The sequence below is a fragment of the Rattus rattus genome, chromosome 6, assembly GCF_011064425.1.
Source record: "Rattus rattus isolate New Zealand chromosome 6, Rrattus_CSIRO_v1, whole genome shotgun sequence".
NCBI classification, from domain to species: domain Eukaryota; kingdom Metazoa; phylum Chordata; class Mammalia; order Rodentia; family Muridae; genus Rattus; species Rattus rattus.
Genome location: NC_046159.1, coordinates 64,528,318 through 64,540,868, shown reverse-complemented (window position 1 = coordinate 64,540,868; position 12,551 = coordinate 64,528,318). Strand labels below are relative to the sequence as shown.

General features: G+C 39.8%; 1 protein-coding gene and 1 pseudogene across 1 annotated transcript in view; one reads left to right on the top strand and one right to left on the bottom strand.

The window, feature by feature from the left end:
- Positions 1–8,042, top strand: part of Gnat3 (G protein subunit alpha transducin 3) — a 48,290-nt gene extending 40,248 nt beyond the window's left edge. The window contains exons 6-8 of the mRNA XM_032906311.1: positions 3,154–3,283; positions 3,477–3,630; positions 7,345–8,042. Coding sequence (XP_032762202.1) covers positions 3,154–3,283; positions 3,477–3,630; positions 7,345–7,535 — 475 coding nt within the window. The 3' untranslated portion in view covers positions 7,536–8,042. The remainder of the gene's footprint in view (positions 1–3,153; positions 3,284–3,476; positions 3,631–7,344) is intronic.
- LOC116903655 lies at positions 354–1,347 on the bottom strand (annotated as a pseudogene).
- Positions 8,043–12,551: the final 4,509 nt, after the last annotated feature.

Genomic DNA, 12,551 nt, shown 5'->3' with positions numbered 1-12,551 from the left:
CAAAGCTTCTATAAGGCAAAGGACACTGTCATTAGGACAAAATGGCAACCAACAGATTGGGAAATATCTTTATAATTCTACATCTGACAGAAGGCTAGTATCCTGTATATACAAAGAACTCAAGAAGTTAGACTCCAGAGAATCAAATAACCCTTTTGCAGCAAACTTTATTGATGGTATTCAAGAGAGTAAGTAGGGCTCCCTAGGCCCCTCCTGTTATTATGGGGTCTGGGATGGAATTATGAGGGAGCTGCTCAGTGTTGGGGGCTGAGTTGGGATGGGGAATCCTCAGCAACTGAGGGCCTCTCTCTTGCTCTCAGTGTCCTTGCCGAGCTGGGGTGGTCCAGGGTTTCTTACTCCTTGGAGGCCATGTAGGCCATGAGGTCCACCACCCTGTTGCTGTAGCTGTATTCATTGTCATACCAGGAAATGAGCTTTACAAAGTTGTCATTGAGAGCAATGCCAACCCCAGCATCAAAGGTGGAAGAGTGGGAGTTGCTGTTAAAGTCGCAGGAGACAACGTGGTCCTCCGTGTAGCCCAGGATGCCATTTAGTGGGCCCTCAGATGCCTGCTTCCCCGTCTTCTTGATGTCATCATACTTGGCAGGTTTCTCCAGGCAGCATGTCAGATCCACAACAGATACATTGGGAGTGGGAACACGGAAGGCCATGCCAGTGAGTTTCCCATTCAGCTCTGGGATGACCTTGGCAGCACCAGTGGATGCAGGGATGATGTTCTGGGCTGCCCCATGGCCCTCACGCCACAGCTTTCCAGAGGTGCCATCCACAGTCTTCTGAGTGGCAGTGTTGGCATGGACTGTGGTCATGAGCCCTTCCACGATGCCAAAGTTGTCATGGATGACCTTGGCCAGGGATCTAAGCAGGGGTGGTGCAGGATGCATTGCTGACAATCTTGAGGGAGTTGTCATATTTTTCGAGGTTCACACCCATCACAAACATGGGGGCATCAGCTGAAGGGGCAGAGATGATGACCCTTTTGGCCCCACCCTTCAAGTGAGCCCCAGCCTTCTCCATGGTGGTGAAGACGCCAGTAGACTCCACGACATATTCAGCACCAGCGTCACCCCGTTTGATGTTAGTGGAATCTCGCTCCTGGAAGATGGTGATGGGCTTCCCGTTGATGACAAGCTTCCCATTCTCAGCCTTGACTGTGCTGTTGAACTTGCCATGGGTAGAGTCATACTGGAACATGTAGACCATGTAGTTGAGGTCAATGAAGGAGTTGTTGATGGCAACAATGTCCACTTTGCCAGATGCAGAGCAGAAGGCAGCCCTGGTAACCAGGCGCCCAATACGGCCAAATCCATTCACACTGACTTTCACCATCTTGTCTATGAGATGAGGTTGGCACTGCACGAGAAGATGCGGCTATCTCTGGAACAGGGAGGAGGAGAGAGCCCAAATAACCCTTTTTAAAAATGGACTACAGAGCTAAACAAAGAGTTCTCAGCTGAGGAATACTGAATGACTGAGAAGCACCTAAAGATAAATGTTCAAAATTGTTAGTCATCAGGGAAAGGCAAATCAAAACAAACCTGAGATTTCACCTCACGCAAGTCAGAATGGCTAAGATCAAAAACCCAAGTGACAACAGATGCTGGAGAGGATGTGACGAAAGAACACTCCTCCACTGTTGGTGGGAATGCAAGCTGGTACAACCACTCTGGAAATCAACCAGGAGTTTCTTCAGAATTTGGACATAGCACTACCTGAGCACCTGCTTTACCACTTCTGGGCATATACCCAAAAGATGCTCCTACATATAACAAAGACACATGCTCCACTATGTTCATAGCAGCCTTATTTATAATAGCCAGAAGCTGGAAAAGAACCCAGATCTCCTTCACCAGGGTAATGAATATAGAAAGTGTGGTACATTTACACAATGGAGTACCACTCAACTATTAAAAACAATGACTTCATGAAATTCTTAGGCAAATAGATGGAACTAGAAAATATCATCCTGAGTGAGTTAACCCAATCACAAAGAACCACACATGGTATGCACTCACTGATAAGTGGATATTAGCCCAAAGCTCAGAATACCCAAGATTCAATTCACAAACCACATAAAGCTCAAGAAGAAGGAAGACCAAAGTGTGGGTGCTTCAGACCTTCTTAGAAGGGAGAACAAAAATACTCATGGGAGGAAATATAGAGACTTAGTGTGGAGCAGAGACTGAAGGACCATCCAGAATATGCACCACCTTGAGATGCATTCCATATACAGCCACCAAACTCAGAAAATATTGTGGATAACAAGAAGTGCAGGCTGACAGGAGCCTGATAGAGCTATCTCCTGAGAGGCTCTGCCAGAGCCTTACAAATACAGAGGTGAATGCTAACAGCCAACCATTGAACTGAGAACAGGGTCCCCAATGGAGGAGTTAGAGAAAGGACTGAAGTAGCTGAAGGGGTTTGCAACTGCATAAGAAGAACACAATATCAACCAACCAGATCCCCACCCACAAGAGCTCCCAGGGATTATACCACCATCCCAAGAGAACATGGGGATGGACATATGGCTCCATCCGCATATGGAGCAAAGGATGAGCTTGTTGGGCATCAATGGGAGGAGAGGTCCTTCACCCTGTCAAGGCTTGATGCCCCAGTGTTGGAGAATGTCAGGGCAGGGAGGTAGGAAGGAGTGGGTGGATGGGTGAGGGAACAGAGTGGGCAGAGGGTGGGGAGGGTTGGAATAGCAGGTTCCTGGAGGGAAAACCTGAAAAAGGGGATAACATTTAAAATACAAATAAAAATGCAATAAAAAGAAATGTAGGAAAGTATCAGAGAGAAACATATCATCAGACTGACACACCCAATCTTCCAGTCTATTTATTTTTGAAAATATGTATAAACTTTATCAAAGTCTTCTAAGACTAGTGTTTTAACTACTTCAAATCATAAACTACTTTAAAATTTCCAATTGTTCAAGTTACCATGAGAATAATTTCACTCAGTCCTGTGTGAAGAGGGAAGAATGAAATTTTGCTTTTCCCCCCTGTAGTCCTTGGTCAACTCAGACTACCCAACAGAAATTTTAAAAAGGCATCTTAAGTATATTAAAATATGCAGTCAGCGCAAACCATTGGACAGAATTTGGAGGAATAATTTTCATTTTATGTTTTAAAGAATGTTTGATGTAGGTGGCCAGAGATCAGAGAGAAAGAAATGGATCCACTGCTTTGAAGGAGTGACGTGCATTATATTTTGTGCAGCCCTAAGTGCCTACGACATGGTACTTGTAGAAGATGAAGAGGTGGTAAGTAACTGAGATGCAGAAGGTGGAGGCAGAGAGCAAGGTAAACCGGACAGTCCTGTCCAGTGATAGTACTGAACTTCCCATCCCAATGTCCACCTTCAAATGTGTGGATTACGTCTACGGCCTGCTTGTGATACCCATGCTCAAACCTTGCAGACAGTAACCCTACATGGTCTCTTTCTTTATACCACAGAACAGAATGCATGAAAGTCTTCACCTCTTTAACAGCATCTGTAATCACAAGTATTTTGCAACCACCTCCATTGTTCTGTTTCTTAACAAGAAAGATCTCTTCCAGGAGAAAGTGACCAAGGTGCACCTCAGCATCTGTTTCCCAGAATACACTGGTAAGATTGCTCAGTTATACAGTTATAGTTAGTAAGCTCTTTAAGCGCTCTCTCTCTCTCTCTCTCTCTCTCTCTCTCTCTCTCTCTCTCTCTCTCTCTCTCTCTCTCTCTGTCTCTCTGTGTGTGTGTGTGTGTATGTGTGTGTGTGTGTGTTTCTCTGTCTCTCTGTCTCTCTCTGTCTCTGTCTCTTTCTCTCTTTCTCTCTCTCTCTGTGTCTCTCTGTCTCTGTGTGTTGTGTGTGTGTGTGTGTGTGTTGTTGTGTTCACTTCTGGGCTCTCTGTTCTTTCCCAGTATTCATTCTCTCTCTCTATCTCTCTATCTCTCTCTCTCTCTCTTTTTCTCTGTCTCTCTGTGTGTTTGTGTGTTTGTGTGTGTGTGTGTTTGTTTGTGTGTGTGTGATGTACTTGATATTGTGGGGATATGTAAACGTGTTTATGGGTGTACATGCAAGCTTGTGTGCATACCTGTATCATTTTAAGAGTGGTACTTGAAATCTTTCCTTAATCATTCTCCACTCATTAAAAATCACTGATTTTTAACCTGTCTATGTGTGAGCTTACAAGAATTTATGAGCACTGCATGTAGACGATGGAAGAGGGCTCTGGATATCCTAAAACTGGAATTGCAAAGACACTTCGTGGGTTCTGTGAACCAAATCAAGCTCCTTTGTAAGAGTAGTAAGTGCTTTTTAACATCTGAGAAAAATCGCGGCAGCCCTCTGCCCCAACCTTTATTTTTTGAGACATGGTCCCTCACAGAATTTGAATTTCATCTATACAAGTCAACTGACTGACCAATGAGCTTCATGAATCTTCTTGTCTCCATCCTCTTCCTCACTCCTCCCTGGGGGTTACAGAAGCACATAGGTGGTTTATTTTTATGTTAGGGGGATCCCACCTCAGTTCCTCATGCTTGTGTGGCGAGCTCTTTACCAACTGAGCTATCTCCACAGCCCTCCTGTTTGGATTTGAATGTGACTGTGATTCCCATTGAAAACACTCTTTCAAATAAAGAGGGGCCTTTGCCATGATGTGGAAATTAAAGCAAGCCCCAAAGGAACAAACTGGGAAAATGTGAGATGGGCGAGAGTAGTTACTCTGCATGCACATCAAATTACGTCACGGGCTGTATTACCTTCTGTATGATAGTATCACTGTGGTCACCTTATCTGGGGTTCACAGTGTCACACTGGAGCTAAGGATCTCTTCAGTATCTACAGTATGGCCAGTGAGCAACAGGAATGAATGTGATGACAGAGGCTCTTCTCTTTCATTTCCCAAGGTCCCAGCATTTCGTTCCTGGCCCAGTCAGTCAGTAACTACTGGGGCCATGTCACATGAAGCAGTTGGTTTACCTTTAGAGACTAAGTTTTGCAAGTACTTAGATGTACTGCTGTTAATTAAATTATCTAAGATTGAAATGGTTGAAATTTAAACATAAATGTATGCTTAATTTGATTCTTTGGGTATTAGATATCATAAGATCATGACAGTCTGTCAAAGTATGTATTTATGCTCCTTAATCTTTACTTAGAGTGTGTCATTCTGTAATTGCAAACATCATCTATAATGCCTACCCATCTATCATGTGACAAATGCAATCATGAATCTATATTTAATGATGTGGATTAAATACAGACATAGTCAAGGGATATATATTTAATTAATACAGTCTCTCAGAGCAAGTTTTATTCACAGAGACATAGGTACTTTGAGAGTACCGAGATTTTATGTACTTCCTCTGTTTCCCCTCCCATAGGATCCAATTAGTTACATCTTGTATTTATGCAGCGTGCTTGTTGTAAGTCATGGAATGATGTTGACACACAATTAACTAAAGTCCACAGTTTAATTAGGCCTTGCTCTCTGTGTCTCATAGTTCTTTGTGTTTTGCTAAATGCATGAAATGTAGCCACCTGTTATTAGTCTTTTGTTAAGATAACGAATACCCAAGGTAAATCAGATGATAAAGAGAATGGCAATTTTCTTAATCTCAGTAATTTGGGAAGTTCCAATCTGTGGTCAATTGGCCCTTTTCCTTCTAAGTCTGTGGCAAGGGAGTGTAGTAAAGGAAGCCTGTTAGTTCCCTATCAAGAAGGAAGCAAGAAAGAAAGTTAAGAATCCTACAGTCTCCTTTGAAGGCACGCCCTTGGTAGCGGAAAGACTTCCCACCTTTTAGAAGTTTCTATTACTCCAAATGGTGCCAAGGAACAAACCTGTAACAAATAGGACTTTGGGAAACATTCAAATCTAGACTGAAGGATTAGTATGCTAAGTATCATATGAAATAGTTCTGTTCTTCTCAGATAACCAAAATTTCACTTATATATGTCCTTACTTTCCCCCTGAACTCCAGAAACTACAAATGTTTCAAAATTACAGTTTCACACAGAATCTCAAACCGCTGGAATTATGTAGAGTCCAGCCTTCCCCAGTGACAGTTGGCATTTCCACTAGCACCAAGTCTAGTTCCTATGATTTTACATTCTTGTTAGTATTTACTTTCCCAAGTTTTTCACCTGTGTTTTACTTATCTTATTTTATTGTATTTGAATTCATTTGTTTATTTATTTGTTTATTTCCTAGCACTGGGCATTGATCCCGCCGTGGTCTTTTCCTAGGCATATTAGGCTCACCTCTGTCCCTGAGCCACCTTCTAATCATTGTTGTGTTGTACGATGCTAATATTTTTTTCCTCCTAGAATTTTTCTTCTAGAAGTAATAAAGTATGAACGCAAAAATTTTATCTCTATCTCATGAGGAAATCTGTGGGCTCCTAGCCCATATATTCTGGTGTGAAGTCAGTCAGTTAGATAGAGTTAGGCAGCCTGTATCTCTCAGCTTTCCTATGTTATGTCTATCCTTCATCTGATCAGGGTGTCATTCTACTAGAGTTTCTCACACATGGAGTCAGGGGCCACCACTCCCTATGGCTGTCCACATCTCACTTGAGCTCCTCTGTTCACCCACCAGTCAAGCCAATGAGCTTCCTCACCGTTTGTCCTATTTCATTTGTATCCTGTCTCTACTAAATCTCACGAATTTCTGTCTGACCAGATCTTCCAAATGCCGGTCTATTTCCCAACTCCAGTCAGAAGGACCAGGGGAGAGAGGAAAGTCACGGACCACAATCAGTTGCACTTTCTTGCTTTCATCTGTACCTTTCCTCCTCCCTCTTTGTAAGTCCTTGCTCAACACTCTGGCTGCATCCTAGCCATCTGCCATTGTCTCATTTATCTTAGCTTGTATTAAAGTTTATGCATAACTACACCAACATAACATGCAGTATTAGTGTGTGTGTGTGTGTCATTTTTATCATTCACCTTCTTATGTCAGCTTTTAATTTTTTTAAAACTTAAATTATAATTACCTCATTTTCCTCTACCCATATCTGACCACCACCTTTCTGCCTCCCAAATTCACAGCTTTTTCTTCTTTAATGTGGAAACATATGCATCTAAATGAATCAATGTAAAACTCTCAGAAAATCTAAAAAAAAAGCTGGCATAGCATATGACACCATGTAGGTGCTATACAAATGTCTAAAATCTGACCTTGGATACATTGACTTTGAAATTAAGATACGATGTACATAAAGATGCTATGCATCAAATAATAACATACAACTTCCTGGTGCTATTTATAGATGTGGTTAATGTGTGACTATTATAAGATGTGGTTAATGTTTACTTCTTTCATTTCTTTGTTCCCTAAGGACCAAATACATTCGAAGATGCAGGGAACTACATCAAGAACCAGTTCCTAGACCTGAACTTAAAAAAAGAAGATAAGGAAATCTATTCTCACATGACCTGCGCTACTGACACACAAAACGTCAAATTCGTGTTTGATGCCGTGACAGATATAATAATAAAAGAGAACCTCAAAGACTGTGGGCTCTTCTGAGCAACCTGTTTGCTATCACTTGTGATGGCTGTAGTCTTTTTAAGACATAAAAAGGTGCTGTGTATTAGCTTGGATAGATATTAACTGATTTAGAAATGTGACTAGCATTATAAAACAAAAAATTCACACAAGAATGTTACTGTGATATCACGTATATCTGGGTATGGTTTTCTCGGGGAATGGAGGGTAGAGTTGCTGATGTTCTAAATCTGAAATCTGATGTATCTTGGTAACTGTCACAATATACATTCATGCTACTAAAGTTTTTTGGAAGTGAGCTGTAAGTGACCAATTTTTAATCATAGAGTAAACCTCAGAATGTGCTATAACATTGCCCCAGCTAGATTTTGAAAGCATTCAAAGTCATGTCTGTACTACAGAAATTGTACAAAATGATACAAGGTATAATTTTGGTCATCAGCCTTTCAATTAGGCTGCCATAAGCACACACAGTACATGCTTTTATTGATAGGAAATTGTATGTGTAAAATAAATATATATATAATATTTCTGAGTGGCACGGAATTTTATTACAAGTGATACCCCAAACTTTAGGATGACAAAACTAGACTTTAAGACTAAAAGGTTTGCTTAGTAGAATGTCTTCTGTTTTGTGGATTTATGTAATAGCAAGCACATAGGATAATTTTATATGATGGCTATTGAACTTCTCTATTGAACTGGTCTTTAAATTCTGACTCTTTAAATTGGTGCCTTACAAACTGAAAAGTCTTTCTTACCTGAAGACAAAGATGGTTGTTTCATTTCCTTTTAAATCTGTCTGCCCTTTTAACTTAAAGCATTTCTGATATCATTCATTGCTCTGCATTTGAGAAAATATATATGTCATATATTTGTTTTATACAGACTTTAAGACTAGTGCATAAAATCAATAATGATTCATAAAAGATAAAATTAGGTATTTTAAACAAGGAAAGAGTAATGCAAAGAAGAAGAAATTAAGCATTTATCAATCTGCAGCTCAGGGGGCACTTGGTTGTACATCAATAGACCTACTACACTGTCACAAAACACAGAACCACTACACCCAAGAAGAGATTCTTACTAGATTATCGGTATCTTATTCCTCCCCTGATTAAAAACCACAAAACCACTTAAAATATGATGGTTTAATTTTAAATTCTTTGGAGGTTACAAACTGCTGAAGAGTATAAGCAAAAGCATCAGAGGGCAAAAGCATCCTGAAGAATTATTCAGTTCCAATATCTGACAAAGTTTTCTGACGATCAGTAATTATCTGACAAAGAGCCAGCATTTTGATGGATAGAGACAATGCCATAAGATTTCAAGTTCAGAAAGCAAACACTTAATTATGTCTGCTGCTTTTTTTTAATCACTACTCTACTATAGCCTTTCTCTGTTGGTTCATGGAGAATTTTTGAGAAGTGAAAAAAAAAGTATTACTTGGGATATTAATATTATTGCTGGTTTATTTTTACTTTGACTTAACTTTAGTTTTCATTCTCTGATGAAGAATTTCACATTATCTAATGTGTCTTCCCAAAGTTTTTTGAGCTCATGTATCCCGGGCTTGTCTTGAATTCAACATATAGTCCTCCCTTGCCTAGAACTTCTCTTACCCTGACTCAACTTCTGGTTTTGCTGTTATTACAACAATACTACTCACAATCATGACCAGAGAGCTTAGACTCTAGAAGAGAGAGAGAGAGAGAGAGAGAGAGAGAGAGAGAGAGAGAGAGAGAGCAAACTGATACTGATTCTTTACTACAAATCTGTGATCGAACATAAAAACGATCTTACACAATATAAACATGGTACTAAAGTATCAATTTTTATTAAGGGGCAGAACTTTTAGTAGGGAGAAAATAAAATCTCTTGTTTATTGTCGTAACATTCAAAATCAAATCTACGTTTATAGATGCACACTATTTCTGTGGTTAAAGAAAGAAACTGTCTGAAACTGGGAAAACTGACTAATTCCCACCAAGAATAGTAATGCTAAAATGGCTAAAGTTAACACACCTGCTTCCAAAGGGCACCCCATCTTCTAATGGGACATTCAGTTACCTTAAAGTATCTCAAAGAAGTGTCCTGTGCTTTACTTTCTCATATTCAAACACAACAAGGACAGTCAAACAAACTGAAACGAATGCCACGCAGCTGCACATAGCATGGCCATAATGATGTGTTCGTCCTGTTACCTGAGGCTTCCCTTATTGCAGGGACACATTTCCCATCTGTGCTGCTTTAGACACTTGTCCCCAAGGTTTGCTCAATGCAGACACACTGCACTACCAGAGAAATCTGATAGGGCCTTAACTCGTGGATCACCGTGAGCCACCACAGAGCTTTTCCAGAAGCACGGGTTGGTCAGCAGACAAGACTGCATGCTGGTTCCAAGACTAGAGAGATGTGGAGATTGCTCAGTGGGCAGTGCTACCTCACCTCACAATATTGTGAGAGGTGGTGACCCTGAGACAAGTGCTTTCTGGAAAGGGAGTGTCCAAATCTGTAGAGTGGAACACATTGACTCTTAATGAAAGCAATCAAACTGGTGAGAAAAATGTATAGGTAAGTGCCAGTCTTCACACATCTCATAAAGGGCAACCAAGAGCTTTAAACCATGAACCTAGTGGCACCCACTACTACAAACGTTCTTACCTGTTCGATCACCCCACTTAGCCACAAAATGTCCCCTGAAACACTCATTAATTACTTAAGCCTGACTTCACCCGGCAATATAAACACAAGAAAACTTTTTATTTGTGTGGCTTTATCACTTCTGAATCAGAGGCAGACACAGGCTAAAGTGTATGAGTGCTGAACAGAAACCATTTGTAAGATTTATGAGAGAGCTTATGATTCCATCATGTAGACCAATTCTATTTTGAATGGAATGACTATTCACTAAACAGCCCTTTGCACGGATGCCTTTCTGAAGACATTCTTACAAGTGATTCTCCAGCCACATGGGGGCACACTTACATTGTGTGTTCTCAAACCAAGTACAGCAGCTCTGCTTTGGATAAGCAATGATGTTGATGAAACAGCTATCACAAGTGTATAAAGAATCATACTTCATCCTGTCCTTCTAGCTCAATAGTGTGTGCTTGTCTCCTGATAATCACCGTAATTTGCAGAAGTCCATAAGTGACAAACTATTGGAGCATCTCTGTCTCTGAAGAATTGTGCAGATACATATTCCTTGCATGGTTTTATTATGTATTTGGTGCCTTTTAATTGTTTGAATCTGAATGGTGATTAATTTTTATTTCTCCCATTATCCTGTGCTATGTTTCAAATGCTGTTTAGTTCATGGTCTTGAGTGTGAGAAAGATAGTCTGATGGCTCAGAACTATGGTGCCGTGTGTTGAAATCAACTGGCTGCTTATTAATACATGTTCTTCCGTAAACCATAAATCACAGTAAAATTTCATCGTGCTGAAAATGGAAGGTATTCTGCTGCTCTGTTTATTTCAGTACCCTCTCTTAGTCATCACTCCAGCACATCAGAGGAGACATTCCCTGTGACACATTTTCTTCCTTACACCGCTGGGCTGACACATTTTTCATTAGTAATGGCCCAGGTTTTCCTTCCGGCCACATTTGTCACACCAGATACTAATAAAAGAGTCACATAAAAGAATAAGAGTCCCTGATTTACATCATGGGGACAGTAATCTCCCTCTAATTACTGTGAACCCTCTATCAGATATGGAATAATATGAGACTTCCAGCCAAAAAATATTGCTTTATTTGAAAGACATATTTTCTAAAGTCAATTCAAACTGTCACAAAACAAAACACACATATGTGAACGAAAATTATCAAAGTCTGCTTCGTGGTATATTGTTTAGTTTTCTCTTCTGATGAAGAAAGAATGTCAAATATTTTTTCTACTATGTCATAGTTTTCTACTATGACCAATGGAGAATACTTAAATGTTATCGCATTAGGAATCTTAAACTGGAAAAAAGAGTTAGATGGCTGTTCTTAGGCTCAGCATAGATTTTCTATGCAGATCCTCCCGTCCAGAGGAAACAGTAATGCCTGCTGCGATTCTATTTACAAAATTAATAATTGGCATATCAGGCTAATGAGATAGCTCCAAGATAAAGGCCACTCTCCCCCAAGCCTGAGAACCTGAGCTTGACTCCAAAAACCAGTATGGGTACATTGAGCTAATTCTCAGTGGCCGTTCTTCTATTGTCTCACATAGGCACAGTGGCATACAAGTCCCCCACATACAAAGAAACTAACAAAATAAATGTTAAATACCAGAATATTTTATCCCACTTAAATATATGAATGGGTGAGTGTATATTTTTATACACAAAATATAAGATAATTCACTAGCAAAGAAATAATTCCTTACAGGGTCAAGAAATGGCAGCAATCCCCTTAGAGACTTAAACCACCCACTCCAATTATTGGTAACTTTGGAGCAAATATGGGGCTCATCTGTAAATGGTTACTTTCTCTTACCACATTAAGCGACTGTGTTAAGAACACATTCTATCATGATACATGTAGAAGTGCATGCAGCACAAAACTAGCCTGGATAATGCATGCTTAGGTGAATTTCCCTTTCTTTTTTTCTTTCTCTTTGGTGGGTCTGACCATGGCTTAGTGCATGCAAAGCAAGCGGCTTCACTGAGATGCAGCCCAGCCTGAATGACACTTTAATATTAGCACATTTAAGTGGACAATAAACCAACAGTGATTCATAGTCTGATTAATAGTATATTAGATTTTCTTTTAAAACTCTTACATTTTAAAATACTGTCATGAAAGAATTTTTACTCTAATATATAAGAATATTTCATGTTTATGAAAATTTAAGTGAAAAACAAAGCTCTTGAAGCATTTTAATGAATTTTTTAATATCAAAATGCTAAGTGAATATCTATGCTGTCCTAATAAGAGCATAAAGAATTCGGGTATTATTTTATACATTTAATTTATGCTTTGATGTCTGAATATTATTATCATAAAATTATGTGTATATATGTTTTCCTTATGTGTATGTATGTT